The sequence below is a fragment of the Tauraco erythrolophus genome, chromosome 6 (assembly GCF_009769465.1).
Source record: "Tauraco erythrolophus isolate bTauEry1 chromosome 6, bTauEry1.pri, whole genome shotgun sequence".
NCBI lineage: Eukaryota > Metazoa > Chordata > Aves > Musophagiformes > Musophagidae > Tauraco > Tauraco erythrolophus.
In genome coordinates, this window is record NC_141470.1 from 69,234,566 (window position 1) to 69,253,720 (window position 19,155).

Below are 19,155 nucleotides of genomic sequence, written 5' to 3' on the forward strand. Positions count from 1 at the left end.
ATTAAAACCACAGCACCCAACTGCACAGGAACAATCTCCCCTTGTGCCCACAGAAGTTGCAGCCTCTCTGAGCTGGTTTCTGTGACCCAGCTCTACATGGAAGCAGCTTCAGTGACCCTGAGGTTTTACATAGTGTTTACAAAACAGAAAACATTTCTGAAAGAAAGTAGTCAAACTAAAATTTTAGAGATTAAAAGAATTGAGAAAGGCATTGTGCAGGTTTGGTGGGGTTTTGGTGTGTGGTGGTTTTTCTTTTTTTCCTTCCGCACAGAAACGACCACTGGAACAAACAGAGCTTTATATGGGAGCTACCACAAGACACTGTTTCCCAACCTGATGTACAAGAAAACAGCATCATCAGGTGGTTCACAGGAGGACTTCAAAAAGACCAAGAACCACAAGACAGAATTATACACATGCAAAGCTACAGAAAACAAACATTCAGAAGGGTATTCTACCCTTTGGTTATAAACGAAAGGCACTACAGGAGGAAATAAGTGGATTTTTTTTCCCCCAAAAAGGACAGCAGAGGCTTAAGTTTTAAACCAGTTTGAGAAACATTAGAAAAGAGGATGCTAAACGAGTCTTTGCTTTCAGCATTACGTATCTCATATCCAGCTACAAAAATAAAATCTGACTTTCGTTAAAAAGTTCACAATTCAAAAGGAAGTCTGAGAACATGCTGTACCTGGGCTGCCATTTGTGAATGAAACTTCTGAAGCTGAGCATTCAAAGCATCATTCTGCTCTATCAGCTCCTTGTAAGAGAGCACAGAAAGAAAAGCAGGCTGAGATCAGCAGCTAGTCAACTTTTGCTAGGATTAGCTCTTAGCCATGATTACGTTAGTAAGAACAGTTTAGCATTTACATGATAGACACTTTTCAAAGACGCTATTTTTCTCCCCAGTAAGATCAACCAATTTGAATGGAAGCGTAAGAACCTGTTCTGTATCAAGAGAAAAATATTCCCTGCCCCACCATATGCCACTTGGTTTCCCTGAAGCCCTCAAGAGCTATGTCCACACTGCCTCTCACCGTTTGATGCCTAGAGAAGAGAGATCACTCCAGAAGAGCTCACACAAGCAAAGGTACATGGCTGCTCTTCCAGAGTGTTCCCCAGACCACAGTTTCATTTCACAGCTTGGGAAAATGCCTGGCTGGGCACATTTTCCTGACTTGCCCAGAGCACTTCTCAGGTCTGAGATAGCCCCAGAAAAGGTCTCACTTCCTAAGCTGCCGGATGATAGACTGGCACACAATTTTCTCATTCTTTATTCAGTGGGAAAGCTTTTAGCTAAAGCGGCATTTCAAAAGGTATTACTGTGTTTCCATAGAGCACAAAGCAGGTGGGGAAAAAACCCAAACCCTTAAGATACTTGAGCAATACTACCTGCACCTGCATTTGCATGGAGTCCTCCGCAGTAGCTCTCTTTTGCTCAGCCTCCATTAACTGCAACATCCTCTGCTCCAGCTGCTGTTTTGACACCATTGTATCAGTAAGTTTACTGTGCAAGCTCTGGATTTCATTGTCTTTGGCCACAAGCTTGTTCTGCACATCTGTAGCAGAAATGTCAGGATTTTAATTCAGAAGTAAATATTTAACTTTGAGGGAAATAACTTTCACTGTAAACAAGGAGGCTGATTAAAAGCCTCGTTCCAGCAAGCCAAGGCTCAGCGCTCTCATCAGCATTCGAAGTAACCAATATCACAACATATTCTTTCCCCAGAGTGCTGAAGCAGTACTGACTTCACCTGAGCTTTATTTAAGTCAGCAACACCCTAATTCACAAATGGCAACAGCCAAATCACTGCAGTTAGTGTTATTTGGGAATTCTGTGTTACGTGGGAATTTTGTGATACATGCCTTGTTGCGCTGCTTCGTGTTCTGCTGTTCTTTTCCTGAGATAAGCCTGGATTTCTTCCCATCTTCTCTCTGCTTCCTGCTGCTGGACCTTCACATAGAAGAAAGAGTTGATGAAAGGAAGTCTAACCTTTAATTTATTTTTTTGAAACGTTCAGAGTGCATCTCTTCAGAGCTATTCCCCAAACATATGGCAATGAAGTAAAATTGTTTCTTGTTTCCATTAGGGCACATCAGAGAGACAGAGTGCCCTGTAATCCTCCTCCTACAGCAGTTTAGCCTATTAATTTGAAAGGCAAATTGTGAACAGGATTTCATTATAGGCTCTTAACAGAATGGTTTCTGTAGTATGAATGCGTAGCATCATCTTTGCCCTGCAAGTTCAGAATTAACACTAGAAGCCAGACTAGCCATGCATCACATAAATCTGCACCTAGTAATTAAAACATGTCTCAGCCCTAGATACCAGCTCTCCACTTGCAAGAGCTAGAGGCAGGGAGAACTTCTGGTAACTAAGATTTAATTGCAAACATGAAAAGAGTAATGAGCAGCCTCACACAAAACCACTACATTTCTTTTCTGAAAAAGTGTTAATACAAAAGACCTTTTCTTCCAAAGAAAAGGGAAGAGATGCATCCAGAAGCTAGTCCATTTACATTTTACCTCAAAAATACCGTATTTATTTAAAAATTTAAACACACATTGAAGTAAAAGCATGCAGTTTCAAATAAAAGTCACAGGGACAGTGCCATCTGGATGAACTACTCCAAAATATCAAATATTGCTGGAATTGCACACTCACAGAAAACCAAGTTCAATATCACCAATTAAGCTTTTTAAAAATGTTTACCTGGAAGGATAAGATCCACCTCATAGGGAAGTTTGTAATCACTCAAAATACAGAGTATTGGATAAAAACATTAAATTTCTGCGGAGATCCACTTCAGAGCAGGTAAGACTGCGACTGGGGAGAGCTACTGCAGGAAAAAGCCGAAGAAAAGCTCTTTTCTAGGGCTTTTCTGGAAGCATTTTCTAGCCGGGACCAGATCTGCCGCTGTTGGGGGCGGTGCCGGCGTAGGCGGGCTGCTGGGAGAGCCGGGGAGGAGCCAGCACACCCGCGGTAAGTTTAAAAGGGCTGTCATCGTGCCTAACGGTTATTTCTGCGGAGATCCACTTCAGAGCAGGTAAGACTGCGACTGGGGAGAGCTACTGCAGGAAAAAGCCGAAGAAAAGCTCTTTTCTAGGGCTTTTCTGGAAGCATTTTCTAGCCGGGACCAGATCTGCCGCTGTTGGGGGCGGTGCCGGCGTAGGCGGGCTGCTGGGAGAGCCGGGCGGAGCCAGCACAGCTGTGAGTCACTGGGCTATAAATAGCCTCAGGGAGGGCAGCGACTAGTCGCTGCCCACCGCGAAGGAGCTAAGGAAGGCTATTGTTCCCGCCTAACGAGGGGACAACAGCTGCAGTCTACAGCTCCTTGGACGGGATTTGAGGTACTTCATCTTATCAGGGAGTTATGGTGGCGACTCGGAGGAGGAAAAATGTGCTTTCAGCACCCACTCGAGGGGATGTGGGTGTTCAGGTCACAGGCTGTGAGGAATGTCACAGCTTATCCTTGGTAGCTGGGAGCAACCCTGAGGATGGCTGCGTGAGGTGCGAGCAGGTCGATGACCTGCTAAGCCGGGTGGCGCAGCTCCAGGATGAAGTGCTGGAACTCAGGGAGGAGGTGAATAGGTTAAGAATAATTAGGGAAAGCGAGAAGGAAATTGACAGCTGCCATAATCTGGTTGTGGCAGAGCAGAAAGAAGTGGAGAGGGTAAAGGGGATCAGGGAATGTGAGGAATTAGGGGACGAGGAGCAATGGCACAAGGTCCCTGCTCGGCGTGGCAAGCACAATTGCCTGGCAATTCCCTTGCCCCCCCAGGTGACCTTACGTAACAGGTACAGTGCTCTGCGAGGGGAACTGGAAGACAGGGAGGGAGATGGCTGTCCCTGCTTGGAGGTGTCTCCAAAGCTGGGTCGGACTGCCATCGGTATTAAAGCCTCATCAAAAGAAGAAAGCATAGATGAGGGCCCACGCAGAGGGTTGCCTAAGGGGAGTCAGTCTGCTCCACGATTTCTGACTGCCCCTGTTAAAAGAAAAAGGAGGGTAATTGTCATAGGCGATTCCCTTCTGAAGGGAACAGAGGGGCCAATATGTCGACTGGACCCAACCCACAGGGAAGTTTGCTGCCTCCCTGGGGCCCGGGTCAGGGACATCACTAGGAAACTCCCTGCTCTGGTACGGCCATCTGATTATTATCCATTACTGGTCATGCAGGTTGGAACTGATGAGCTAACAGAGAGAAGTCCAAAGGACATCAAAAGGGACTTCAGGGCATTGGGGCGACTGGTCGAAGGGTCAGGAGCCCAGGTAGTGTTCTCTTCAGTCCCTTTAGTGGCAGGAAAGAACATAGGAAGGAATAGAAAATCAGATTTGATTAACAGATGGCTCAGAGGCTGGTGTCACCGACGGAAATTTGGTTTCTTTGATCACGGGGAGGCTTTCGCTGAACCAGGTCTGATGGCACCGGATGGGACCTGCCTTTCTCAGAGGGGAACCAGGGTCTTAGCTCAAAAGCTAGCAGGGCTCATTGGCAGGGCTTTAAACTAGATTTGAAGGGGGAGGGGGGGAATATCAAGAATGGTAAAGATATGCTGGAAGTATCTGTAGAACAGAAGAAGGGAATTCCAGCCAAGAAGTCAGATCTATACTGCTGTCAGCATGGCACCAGTGCCAGCACCGAGGGTCCAGAAGCTGAGGATGGATCGCAGGTATGTTCGAACGATCTTACACTGCCGTCCAAGAGAACACCTGTCACTCCAGCCAGCGAGTCGGCTTTGTCGGAGGCCCATCTCAAGTGTATGTACACCAACGCACGCAGCATGGGAAATAAACAGGATGAGCTAGAGATGCGTGTACATGAGCAGGGCTACGACCTTATTGGCATCACGGAGACGTGGTGGGACGACTCCTATGACTGGAGTGTCAACATGGAGGGGTATAAGCTTTTTAGAAAGGACAGGAAGGGGAGACGAGGAGGGGGTGTCGCTCTCTACGTCAGCAACCGGCTGGAGTGCGTGGAGCTTCGCCTGGGGTCGGAGGACGAGCTGACAGAGAGCTTATGGGTCAAGATTAGAGGACGGGGACGGATAGGGGATGTTACGGTAGGAGTCTGTTACAGGCCACCTGGCCAGGAGGACAGAGCAGATGAGGCGCTTTATAGCCAGATAGGAGCAGCCTCGCGGTCACAAGCCCTGGTCCTCATGGGGGACTTCAACCACCCTGACATCTGTTGGAGAGACAATACGGCAGGGCACAGGCAGTCCAGGAGGTTCCTGGAATGCGTGGATGACAACTTCCTCCTGCAGGTGATAGAGGAGCCGACAAGGAGGGGTGCCATGCTTGACCTTGTGCTCACCAACAGGGAGGGACTGGTGGGCGATGTGAAACTTAAGGATAGCCTTGGCTGCAGTGACCACGACACAGTGGAGTTCAAGATCCATGGGGCAGCAAGGAAACCATTCAGCAAGCTCTGTACCCTAGACTTCAAGAAGGCGGACTTCGGCCTCTTGAAGCACCTGATGGGCAAAGTGCCGTGGGAGGCGGCCCTGGAGGGACAAGGGGCCCAGGAAAGTTGGTCCACATTCAAGGAGCACCTTCTCCAAGCTCAGCAGAGGTGCATCCCGACGAAGAACAAGTCGGGCAAAAAGACCAGGAGGCCGGCGTGGATGAGCAAGGAGCTCCTGGACCAACTGAAAATGAAGAGGTTAGCCTACAGAGGGTGGAAGCGGAGACAGATAGCCTGGGAGGAATACAGAGAAGCTGTAAGAGTGACCAGGGATCAAGTGAGGAAGGCTAAAGCCCTAAAGGAATTGAATTTGGCAAGGGATATAAAAAGCAACAAGAAATGCTTCTATAGGTATGTAGGGGACAAAAGGAAGTCCAAGGAGAACATAGGCCCCCTCCGGAAGGATACTGGTGCTCTGGTTACCCGGGACATAGAGAAGGCTGAGGTACTCAATGAATTTTTTGCCTCAGTCTTCACTGGTAAAGCCTCTTGTCTTACCACCCAAGCTGTGGAAAGAACTAGCAGGGACTGTGAGGATGAACCACCGCCCACTGTACTTGAAGACCAGGTTCGAGAACATCTGAGGAACTTGAAGGTGCACAAGTCCATGGGACCTGATGAGATCCATCCGCGGGTCCTGAAGGAACTGGCGGATGAAGTTGCCAAGCCACTGGCTATTGTATTCGAGAAGTCGTGGCGGTCTGGCGAGGTCCCCGATGACTGGAAGAGAGGGAACATAACCCCCATTTTTAAAAAGGGGAACAAGGAGGACCCGGGCAACTACAGACCGGTCAGCCTCACCTCTGTGCCTGGCAAGGTCATGGAGCAGATTCTCCTGGGAACCATGCTAAGGCACATGGAGAGCAAGGAGGTGGTGGGTGACAGCCAACATGGCTTCACCAAAGGCAGATCGTGCCTGACCAACTTGGTGGCCTTTTACGATGGGGTGACAACATCGGTGGACAAGGGTCGACCAACGGATGTCATCTACTTGGACTTGTGCAAAGCTTTTGACACTGTCCCGCACGACATTCTTCTCTCTAAACTAGAGAGTCATGGGTTTGATGGATGGACCACTCGGTGGATAAGGAATTGGCTCAATGGCCGCACTCAGAGAGTAGTGGTCAACGGCTCAATGTCCAAGTGGAGACCGGTCACGAGTGGCGTCCCTCAGGGGTCCGTGTTGGGCCCGGCCCTCTTCAACATCTTTGTCGGTGACGTGGACAGTGGCATGGAGTGCACCCTCAGCAAGTTCGCCGATGACACCAAGCTGTGTGGTGCCGTCGACACGCTGGAAGGGAGGGATGCCATCCAGAGGGACCTCGACAGGCTGGAGAGGTGGGCCCGTACCAACCTCATGAAGTTTAACCAGGCCAAATGCAAGGTCCTACATCTGGGTCGTGGCAATCCCAGGCATAAATACAGACTGGGTGGTGAATGGATCGAGAGCAGCCCTGAGGAGAAGGACTTGGGAGTACTGGTGGACGAGAAGCTCAATATGAGCCGGCAATGTGCTCTTGCGGCCCAGAAGGCCAACCGCGTCCTGGGCTGCATCAAGAGGAGCGTGGCCAGCAGGTCGAGGGAGGTGATTCTCCCCCTCTACTCTGCCCTCGTGAGACCTCACTTGGAGTACTGCGTCCAGTTCTGGAGTCCCCAACATAAGAAGGACATGGACCAGTTGGAGAGGGTCCAGAGGAGGGCCACGAAGATGATAAGAGGGCTGGAGCACCTTTCCTATGAGGACAGGCTGAAAGAGTTGGGGCTGTTCAGCCTGGAGAAGAGGAGGCTCCGGGGTGACCTTATAGCGGTCTTCCAGTACCTCAAGGGGGCCTACAGGAAAGATGGGGAGAGGCTGTTCAGGAGGGCCAGTTATGATAGGACAAGGGGTAACGGTTTTAAAATAGAGGGAGGTAGGTTCAGGTTGGATATTAGGAAAAAATTTTTTACCATGAGAGTGGTAGAACACTGGAACAGGTTGCCCAGAGAGGTGGTGGATGCTCCATCCCTGGAGACGTTCAAGGCCAGGTTGGACAAGGCCCTGAGCAACCTGATCTAGTTGGAGATATCCCTGTTCCTTGCAGGGGGGTTGGACTAGATGACCTTTGAAGGTCCCTTCCAGCCCTAACCATTCTATGATTCTAAGGCTGAGGCAGCCTATGAGCTATCTGAAAATAGATACTTGCACATACAAAGACGACAGAGATTTAGTGGCCAGGGAACAGCCAAAGCGATTCTCACAAGCGTCACATCCCACTCGACTCGGAAGTTGGCTCAGATAAAGACTCGAGCTCAACTCAACAGGCAGAGACAAACCCAAGTCACCTTTAGCTGAGCAACCGCCTGCTCTGCGTTCTTCTTCTGGAGCTCCTCTTGCTGCAATTTGCTGCTCTTCTCTCCCAGCTCATTCACCAGCCTCGCATAATCCTGGCGCAGTTTGTTCAGTTCAGCCGACTGCCTAAAAATAAACATTTTCACAGCTTTTTCTCTTTCCCCCCATAAGAAGCACAGGACATAACAACAGTCACTCAAATATCAACATCAAGCCCTATATTTGCAGCCAGAGGACTGTACTGTGTTGGGTTGGTTTTCCCCTCCCTACACTGGTTCATCCTGGCAAAGGGATGAGGGTCAGGTACTCTTGGCCATCAGCACAGCAGCTACAACCCACTGAGTCAGAAACAAAACGTCAGCAATAAGCCACAAGCATCAGTTCCTTTACAACATTTTTAAGCTGACAGGCATAATATGGACAGGCTTAAAGAGATTCAGCATAAGGGAAGGTCTCACATTGACATCCACATTCCTTTCCTTTTCCCACAAAAGATTATTGATCTCAAACTTACTCAAGACTGTTCCTCCTGGACCACTAACTGCACGCAGGTCTTCGGACTATACATTGCCTCCTGGCCTTATCTATTAATTCATGTGAAGGTATCTGATGCACCCTCTCACTTAGGGAGAGAGGATGCACTTGTACAGCCCAAGGGGAGAATTTTTAAAAGGCTTCTCTTTGTGTCTAAGCAAATAAAAAGCAGTTTATTTTTGTCTTTATCTCAAGTTTGCCTGAATTAAGGATTTTGAGATAACTCACTGATGCTTCATTTCTACAAACAGGGCACCTTTAAAATCAGAGCACCAGCACCCTTCTCGTGCTCGTTACAGCGACCTGCCCCAGGAACACATGCACAGGGAGCAGCACGCACCTCTGCTGAGCTGCACTCAACAGCACACAGGCCATTAAGAGAAAGGTCCATATAGAAGCAGCATCTCTGCAAGAACAGCATAGCTAGAAAAGGAAGATATGGAGCCCTTTCCAAGTCCTGACAGTGGTTTTGAGGTTCTAGTTTCCAACACCAAGAGATCAAATACCTGAGAGCATCATTTGAAGCGTTGGTTTTGCTTTCTACAGGCAGAAGCCCACTGGCAGCAATCCACCTGTCTGACTACGCACCGCATCAGGATGCTCAGCTTTTACCACAACATATACAACCCTCTCTGCCAGCTCAAGGACAGCCTAAGTCATAAGACAAAACCTTGAGATGCTTCTTGTTTCTCCAAACATGTGCACCACCAGCAGATAAATCCACATGTTGCCCCAGCGGTACCATTAACTGCAGGGTGTCGATGCTTTTTTCTTATTGCAAGACTGATTTATAACCTTAGAGCTGTTGCTCTCCCAAGAGGCCAGCATCAGTACCTCTCCTAAAGCCCCAGGGGAAAGGATACATACCCTGCCAAAAACACCAACTGTGTCTGAGCACTTCTGCACTTCTTTCTGTTAAAGCCTCAGCACCCGCTCCCTAAAAGCTCTGGCTTCAAATGAGCTTCAAATTTTAACCACAAATTCAGAGACGGCCAAGGAGATGGTAACAAAAGGAGCAGAAGCTAGAACAACTCTTCAGAGAAGGCTTAAAAAAAAAAAAACAAACCACACAAGGCTCCGAGTAGCTGCTAACGTACTTGCTCTCCATTTGATTGGCAGAAGTACTGACAGCATCTCTCAGGATACCATTTTCCTGCTTCAGGTGGCTTATTTCTGCCTCCATCTGCTCACGGAGTTGCTGGAACTGATAGGGGAAAAAAAAAAAAAAAAGATCAATTCCAAAAAAGATTAAACTCAGAAGCAATAAAAAAACCAACAACTTGTAACAGTAGATAAGAGATCACTGTAGTTTAAATAAATAAAACTAAGCAGATTTTTTTGGGAGAGAGGCAGCTTTACCTCCTTCCTCACACATCCACTCTTAAACTAAACTGTGCAACTCAGATCCTCTTGCTTGATAAAAGCATCTGTTTCCTTTTATACCAGTGTATCAAGGCAATCTTTTTTCTTTTTTTTTTTTAAATAATACACAAGTGTTGCTTAGGATACGACTGCTCAGCTGTATAACTTTAGACACTTGTCAATAACTGGATATCAACATATTACTTTTCCAAAGGGAAATAAAACAAACGCACTGTGAATTAACATTAGAAGTTCACAAAGCCTTTAAACAAAGCAGAAAAAGTATAAGATAACTGACAATAGGCAGATCATAGCATGTAAACTGCAGGAGGCTAGTCCTGAAGTCAAGATTACACAATAGATCCTTTATTTAGGCAATAATATGCTTTGATTGAATTTTCAACACTATTACAAACTGGGATAGAAAGAAGCCCTGATAACCCGAGGCTGCCTCAGAAGACTGCAAACAAAATTAAAATTAAAAGACAGGACTCAAAGGAATAAAAAAATGGACTCTGCCTGTGCAGATGACAACATAGTCGGTGTCTTACACCCCAACAGCCTGGTTTGAAAATGCTCGAGCACATACAGCTGTAATGCTTTCTTCCTCTACCAGTGCCAGATCGCGGATATGGCTGACACCATCACCAAGACCCAGTTTCATCAAATGGCTGATCCACCAGGGAGGATTGTGTATATAAAAAATCCAAATGTATGTTTCAGTAACAACCACAGCAGGAGACAGCAGTCCCTTGTAGGGCAGCCACCTCCAGCTCAGCAGCAAAACCTGTAACAAGCTATTCCTTGGATGTTTGTTGGGGAGGCCTCTTTGCTTCCCCCACTTTTTTTTTTTTTTTTAATGCCAACAGATATACAAGATTCCAACAGAAGCAGGGGCACAAACCCCACATAATTGGAAGTCTGGACAATTAAGTTTCAGTTTCTCTGCAATGCTACAACCCATCAGGAGGGGGAGCAGAACCAAAGCACTGGTTATTCTGTGCATCCTTTCTCCAGCTTTTCCTGCAGTATCAGCATTTGCAAAAGTCACCCAGTCGTACCCAGATGTCCTTCACCCTCCCCCAGCCAGCAGCAAGACCCTCTCCTTATGCAATTGTCTGTATAGGTTCAAAGGAAGTTGTCTCTGCTCAGGAGAACATACTTCTGCTCCAAAACTGCAGAGATGCTACTCTCCGAAGTGCCAGGACAGAAGATAAGAGTATTAAAGCTGGAAAGTTCACGTGCTAGGCTTGATGTTGTAGCATCCATATAGGAAAAAAAATATTAGAATGTAAAATCTAAGCACCAGTCAAGTTGGCATAAGAGGGACCATTTTTCTCAGAAAACTTTAAGTCAAACTTTTTAATCTCATGAAACAAACTCTTCTGAAGTCACTCCATTACAACACAACTTCAGGAGAGGACAACAAGGGTCTTAATGCAAGTGTCTGCCCTTCAAATGTTTTCAGCAAAGCACTATCCCAGACAATGATATTTCTTGTATATTATTATGCTATGCTGTCACTTTACTATAATGTAAAAAAATGAGATTTATCAGCTGGTAAATGATCATCAGCATTAGTGACTCTCTTACGTTGAGTATTTCAATTAGATTTTACACCTTAATTGAATAACATTTCAGCAGAACACCACAAAGGAAAAGTAATTAGATCAGATACAGGCTATCTAGCTAGCACTGGTCTTTTACAGACTATGAAAGTCACCTCGGAGAACTCCTTGTCTCTCCTTTAAGTCAGGAAAGTGCCACAAAGTTTCCCATCCTCATGCAGATGTGTTACACCAGCAGCTACCAGCACACTGCCTTCAAGGCTCGGGGTGACCCATGAAGCCAATTTCTGCATGAGCAAACGACAAACGCTGCACCTCGGCTAAAGTGACGGTTTCTCAGCACTGACCTGCTCGTGCACAAACATCAACAACAACAGTTCTGGTAAAGCATTTACCTTTATCTTCATCTGCTGAGATTCTTGGTAACTAACGTGTATTTTACTCTGAAAAGTGCCGTGCTCCTTTTCTAGAGTGTTGATGCGCTCTCGCATTTTCGCTGTAAGCAAGCCGTTCCTTTCCTTTTCTGCAACCAGCTCCTTGGGTGGGAAGTGAAAGGAAAAAGGGAAAGAAGTCACCCACTGATCCTTTCTAGAGTCTAACAGTCAGTGTTTCAAGATAACTACAAATATAGCAAGCGTGCACCAAACCAAAGTCAGCATCAATCTTCAGCTCAGGGGAGTTATAGCATTAGACCTGACCAAACTTCCAACACCTTTATGAGGATTTAGGATCTGCATAATTTCACATTCATTAAAAAGAGGTTTGTCAATTTAAACACTGATCTTCTGTTGTCTCAGAAGAGCTGGAGTCTTATTCCTATCGAGTGTGACCAAATTACAGATTCCTAACAATTAAAACCACAGACATCACATACCACAGAGCTTAGATTTTCATCCCAAGTTTAGCAAAGCAAAGAACACAGGTAAAGAACTGGCAAAACACCACAACATTTTAGAGCAAATAATTGCCTTGTTGCAAAGCCAGCAGTTCCGCCAAAGGAGATGGGCTATTAGTACCCAGCAACAGCCAGAGAAGCCCTGAATGCCACCAGCATGATGCCATATTACATCTTTCAAATGAAAATACACATTGCTATTTAGATTAATCATTTATCAGCCACTAATCCAAGCCAGACACCTGAGAAATCCATAAAGCTGCTCCTCTGCAGTACAAATGCACTTGCTGGAGTAAGCAAAAAACATTAAGCGCAGCTTTCAGCACGCTCCCATCGCAGAACGAGGTATTTGCACCACTTAAGCTTCGGGTGTCTCCAGCTATGCAGCCCAGCACGCAGCTCCTTACAGTGCCAGGGAGCCCTGACACATAATTTAAGCCTCCATATTATCAGCTGTATTCAAGCTCTCCATCTCTTCAGAGTAATTATAGCTTTTTTTCACATTTTAATTTAAATAAAAGCTACTCTCTCTTTCAAGTCAAACTTAGTAGCTTCAGGAGCCTGGTCCCCCGGAATGAAATAAGTGACATGACTTCCCAAGCCCATGTTCATGGAAGCATTTAGGAACCTGAGTCACACCAAAAGTTTTAAGTCACTTCTGCACACACAGTGTAAACCAGCTTGACCCAAAGCCTCCTTCGAGTTATATGTGCATCTGCTAAGACACAAGAAAAATAAGGGCATCAGGACATACCGCAGCTTCCTTCTACCCCTCCACCAATTCCACCATGTGTCTGCAGCCCTCACTAACCCAGCTACCCTGCCGAGGCAGTGTCAGAGATCCTGGGAAGATTAACTTTCACCTAGCTTGCGTTTTGCCAAATACCTCCGAGGTCAGGCACCTCTTGCTCTCATGTATCCTCTCCTGTTATCATCTTTATCAATATCTCTGTGGGAATATCGCTGCATCTTAAAGTCCCTTCATAGCTTTCGGCAGTGTTTTCAGAGAAGCTCATTAATTAGAAGGTGAGAGCTTTTTGTCAGTCAAGCTGAGCTTTTTCCCTTGATTATCCTGATACTTGAGCACTGCAGCAACTTCTTTTACCTATTCTCTCCCAGCTTTCAGGAATATCCATTTATTTTTCTCCCTTCACTTCCCCAATCCAGATGGCAAAACCCTCCAACGAACCCTACTTCTCTGCACCTCCTGCCTTGCCTTCACAAGCACCACTTTGCAGATGTTTTTCCCCAACCACATCAGCTTCCCTCAAACTCAGGCTCTGTCATATATTCCCTCTGCTTCTTCACCAGCAGATACTTCCCCCCTTTCATCCTGCAGTCCTGAGCCAGAGCTTCTTTTTCCCCCCTCCAAACACAAGTCCTTTCTCCCTACAGTTCCATATTGACTATCCCAAACTTCTCAATTCCACCTGCACATATACACCTACCTGTGCCCTGCCAGGAGCTCACACCATGCCCAATCCCTTCTCATCTGCCAAGCCTCTCAACTCCCGTATCCACTGGCCACTCTGCTCCCATCTTTAGCCACTGAGCTTTCTGTGCCCAACTTTTGTCCTGTAACACAACCTTCCTGAGCCTAATGCCCATGTGCTTCCAAACTAGCCAAAACATAAGAATCCTCTCCCCAAAAGAATCTCCAATTCACTCCATATCTGCCTAATCATCTGTTCTACCATAACTGCTTTCCTCTGAAATCTTCATAATAAAGAAGTTTCAGAAACTAGTCTTGACAGTGGTGCCTCAGCACCCCTGTAACTCTAAAGCAATCAGAGCTGCAACTCAAGGGGCTGAGCAGACAGTTCACACTTTCTGTAGCTTCCTTCTTGAAGGAAACTGATGATTGCTGTGCCTAGAAGCACACAAGCACATGAATGCTAGAGTACATATCAAACTAAAACTGTGACGCAGAAAAGCTGTTTAATATTTGCATTCACAAAACCATATTATACTCATGAAGGAAGTTTTCTTTTTTTAAGTAACCTTTTGAAAAGAAAAATAGTCTCAGCTTAAAAGTTTCAGTAAATGAACTCTCAGGAAAAACTACTGAGAAATAACTGCATAAATACATCACTAGCATCATAAAACCAAACATAGTGTCTTGATAAGCCTTCCCAATATAAAAAATTCCACTTTTCATTTTATACTAAGCGTAGTAAACCAGCATTTGCCAGCATTAGTCCTACAAGCCCCTGCTCCTCTCCCACAGCTCTCTATATGCATGAACCTCTTTACATTTACCTGGGTGAGCTGCTTGCACTGCTCCTTTGCAGAGGCTGCCTCCTCCTTCATCGCAGCGAGCACCTTCTCTTTGTCCTGCAGCTGATGTACAGCTGCAGCCAACTCAGCCTTGCTAGCCTGCAGCAAAAGTAGAGAAAAATGATCACACATGCCACAAGTACTTGCACAGCACACTAGCAGGCAGCAGAGCAAACTTGAGAGGAAGAAACAACCCCTCCTGGCCCTGAATCGTCCATTTGCATGGCGTACATGGCACCGCCAGTACTTAATTCTGCTGCTAATGGATCCTGCAGCACTGATTTCATTAGATGAGGAAATGCATTTTCAAACGCACTGAAACCAATTAAGAGAATAAATGGGCTCTTAAGGTGCTTCCGTGTTGGAAGAGAGCCACTGCGGGTGGCACTGGTCAAAAGAACAGCCATTACAAAAAACAAAAGAAAAAAAAATAAAATAAAAAATAAAAAAAAAAGAAAAGAAAAGAAAAAGTTGCAGAGATGCTGAATCATTCAATAATTGCAGTTAGAAGGGACTTCCAAGATCACCTGGCCCAATCCATGCTCAAAGCAGGTATAATCCAACAAACTTAATCTCTCGAAATATCTCGCTACAAAGGGAAAAAGGGAACCCTGTTCTGGTCTCTCCTTCCACCTCACAGGAGAGCCTCCAGTTGACATAATTACGTTTCTGCTGGCACACTGACACAACATTCCAGAGATACTACAGGGACCAGAACTAGAGGAACAATCCCCATGGTCCTGCTACTGGTACACTGGTCCTGAAATGAAATAACTGTGGTAAGGGGCAAACCTTCCAAATATTTCCGCTCAGACTCAATGAAGTCTGATAACTGACAAAGCAAAGACATGCCAGTCCCATAAATGCACTCTGAATTTGTGTGGAAGTTCTCCTTGAGTGGTGTTGCATATGTAAGCCATACAAAACACACTGTCAATGTCTTGCATGAGCTACAGAAAGGAAAATACTTTTCTGTCTACAGAAACCTATAGGTTTTGGTTGATATACAAACCCAGGAACCCATTTTGATCCTAAAGGTTGAGCTTTAACACCAATCCTTCCTTTAAAAGACAAAAAAAAAAATACACAAGCAAGCCGGCAGCTGTTCCAAATAAAAGAGGCAATACCATTGCGAGTGTACCACTGCTGGGTTTTTAGTCAAGCACTGAAACAAGGGCCAAGAAAGAACCTGCAGTCTCCATCTTTGGAGGTTTTCGAGACCCAGCTGGACAAATCCCTAAGCAATTTGCTCCGAATTCAATGTCGACACCGTTTTCAGCAGGCAGTTGGACTGCACAACCTCCTGAAGTCCATTCCAACCCAAATTAAGTGACATGCTACAATATTGCGTTAACTGAACTGACACAGACTCAGTTCTGCATTTCTGTTGTGGTGTCCTATCTGCAGAAGAATACAGAACCGCAAGACTTCCAAGAGTGACAAACAGGATGTTACAAGCACCAAGTGATAACCACAAGTCATGGAAGGGAGGAGGAGTAGACATTTGTAAGATACTGGTGGTCATCATTCTCTTCTGTCTTAATACAGAAATTAAAAAAGAACTGCCGAGCACTGGCACAGGTTGCCCTGAGGGATTATGCAGTCTCAGTCCCTGGAGTTTTCAAGCCAAACGGGATAAAGGCCTGAGTAGCCTGGGCTGATCTCAAGAGTTGGCCCTGCTTCCAGAAGGAAATTGGACTACAGACCCTCCACAGTCCCTTCCAAATCTGAATTGTCCTACAATCCTAGGAAAAACATCCAACGAACTCAGACAACAAGAATATATAGACTTATAAGATGGAGAGACTTGCAAATACAGAATTAGCTAGTTAAGTGCACGGCCACAGCAGCTTTGTTCTTAATTTCTACTACAGTTTATCCTACTTGCACATTTGTGAAAGTCACAATGATGAAAGTCATCGTTCCTGAAAGTCACCAGACAGCCTTCCCCCATGCCAGCACACACACATCAGCTGCAGCAGCAGTCCTACGTTATAGACCTTATTCTCCACAGTTATGTCTGCTCTTTAGGAGCGGTCAAAAGCCATCAGCCTGTCTAGCCAGCCCATGGGATGGCAGATGGCAGCACACAGACATCTGACAACTGCTTTCTGCATGCAAAGCAAGCACAGACCAGCTGGAAAAAGTCTTCCAAAGACAGAATGCAGAAATCACAGCAGAACATTGATATAGCTAATTTGACAGCCTCTCTCCCAATTTCTCCTTAGTTAATAGTCTTTGCTCCCCACCACCACCACAGCCATTCACCTTTTGCAAGACATCATGAATTGCACTGGATTTCTCCTTTAACACCTCCACTATGCGACGGGCCTCATCTTCAGTGAAGATAATATTCTTCATGGCCATTACAAAGTCTTTAAATTTTACTTCAGCATTCTCTGCAACACAGAAAGGAGGATATATTTACTTTGGACTCCATACAGAAGTATTTATTTTGCCTCAAAACAGCATGTGACAGGGTATCATTATGCATTATATTTAATTGCAGTCTGAAATGCCAAGAAGCAAAAGGTCACAAACGTTTAGCAAAAACAACATATCTCCAACTTAAATCTGATAACAATCTGCCAGCTGACAGTTTTGGGAAAAAAGTCCCACCACTTTGTTTGTACAGTTGGTAACATTTATAGTGTCGCTAGCAAGAAGACAAAGCATAACACAGATTTTTGGGGAAAAAATAGCATTAATGTGAAAACTTGAAGAGTCCTTTCTAGTGTGTTATGACAGTAATTCAAACTGAGCTCTTAATTTAAAGGACAGCCTGGCTCCACAAGCAATATGCAAACGACAAGGTAACAAATTTGAGAACTGGCACATTTCTGATTGCAATATATCAAAACCAGAAAAATATTCCATCAGTTTAAGATTGGAAGTGAACTGCTGCAGAAGGAGTTCAGCAGCAAGAAGATAAATCAGCAACTGTTAAAAAAGATGTTTAAAAAGACACAAACAAGGAAACACAATTCAACTCAACAATGGTCTTACAGGAACAAAACACATTTGTTCCTAAAAAATAGGCTGCACACACGTAGGTCATTAGGTGGCCCTCTAACTTAAGTAAACGGAAGCACAAGACCAAGGCATCCAGTATCTCTGTCAAATATTCATCAGTGCACAAAAGTACATCAAGGGACTGAAAGGGAAGGAGGAATAAAAAAAAGAAAAAAAAGAAAAGCTTAAAAGTGATGCTTGATTCAGAAAACGTCCCAGAGACCACAAAGAATGGTCCAGGTTTCCCACCACAGGTACTAAACATGCTGTTGAAACCAAGCTACACATCAAACCCAAATCTCTCCAGAGTTGGAAAAATAAATGAAGAACAAAAAAGTGCTGGTGATACTAAGCCCCTAAGAGAAATTATCAAGCACAAAACCAAATCACTGAATAAAAGAGTCCAGGGATGCAGGGACAAGCGTTCAGAAATTCTACCACACTCTCTTCTAGTCCTAAATCCAACTTACTCTTGGCCACAGACTTCAGATCACATCATTGCTGCACTGACATCATCAATGATGCTGTTACCAGGAATATGCCGAAATCCTGAGACCTCAGTCCGGTTAGCCAGGAGCCCAGAGTAGGTTGGCCTGGACCAGCCTGAGCCCTGTGCTCCCTGAAGACACGAAGACCTTGCCCTTGCACCCAAGAAGCTTACAATTAGAATAGGGGAAGATTTCTATATTGGGAGGGCAAATCCCAGCTGACACAGGAGAATTAGGTGCTCATGTAGAAGGCTACAGCTTGCAAAGGAAATGAGAAGGGACGGGAGAGGCTTTGACGCTGCAGGGCCATAACACACAGATATCGAGCTAGAAGCACACGAGGAGCCTCAGGCAAGTGGGAATCCAATCTAGGTACCACAACGAGTTGCCAGGCAGCTTTCAAGCATTTTAGAAGACAAGCCTAAAAAGAGGTTTCAAAGAGCACTGTGAGTGATCAGGCAGACGGTGTTGGAAAGCCAGTCCTCTGCACGAGCCCGAGCAGGGAGTCTCTGCTCAGCCACTTGGCTTCTCTCCAGCTGCCCACGAATTTGAGGGTCTCACCTCAAGGCTCAGTTGAGTTTGGCATGCTTTGAGCAAGTCAGTGGCCTGTTTAAAGTTTCAGGGCAGGACAACACTCACAAACCACTCCAGGCCTCCACGGGAGAGTACAAAGGAAGCTCCCCTGTCCCAACCAATTCCAACTGCATTAAAAGGAAAATTCACATCTTGCTGGAACCTGTCAGACTCGATCTCCACCAGCAATTTGCTTCAGGTAACTGTGCTGCAGTGAGAGACAAGAGCTGGCTGATGAGCCCAAGCTCGCTCCACGAACTGCCCTAGAGCTGCATTCCCAGTCTCAAGCAGACTCCAACGGCTCACGCTAAAAGCTCCAGTGTCCAGCACCATTAGTGATGCCTGAACTACCTACTGCGGCACTAGATTGTGTGCATCTGTGTGGTCTGCCATCACCCGTTTGCTCACTGTAAGGATACAAAAGCCTACAGTCAGCATTAAAAGGATTCGGATGGCGTAAAGCCCTTTTGACAGTGCCAAAGACAGGGGAGAAACGAGCACAGACAAGAACAGTGTCCTGCTGCCACAAATGCTTTCCTCAAATCACTGTTTCTTGGCAAGTAAGAGAGGATCCCCCTCCCCACATACACAGCATTTTCCCTGTTCAGGTTTGCAAGCAGGCTATACCAGAGCCAAACTGCATTATCGGTT

The 19,155-nt window shown here is 45.8% G+C and overlaps 1 protein-coding gene across 1 annotated transcript in view; it reads right to left on the reverse strand.

Annotated features, from left to right (window-relative positions):
* KTN1 (kinectin 1) overlaps positions 1-19,155 on the reverse strand; it is a 59,868-nt gene that overhangs the window by 35,848 nt on the left and 4,865 nt on the right. Inside the window, exons 4-11 of the mRNA XM_086614039.1 lie at positions 16,700-16,830; positions 14,414-14,530; positions 11,655-11,795; positions 9,427-9,533; positions 7,789-7,921; positions 1,864-1,951; positions 1,390-1,556; positions 689-757 (exon numbers count right to left, since the gene is read on the reverse strand). Coding sequence (XP_086470165.1) covers positions 689-757; positions 1,390-1,556; positions 1,864-1,951; positions 7,789-7,921; positions 9,427-9,533; positions 11,655-11,795; positions 14,414-14,530; positions 16,700-16,830 — 953 coding nt within the window. The remainder of the gene's footprint in view (positions 1-688; positions 758-1,389; positions 1,557-1,863; positions 1,952-7,788; positions 7,922-9,426; positions 9,534-11,654; positions 11,796-14,413; positions 14,531-16,699; positions 16,831-19,155) is intronic.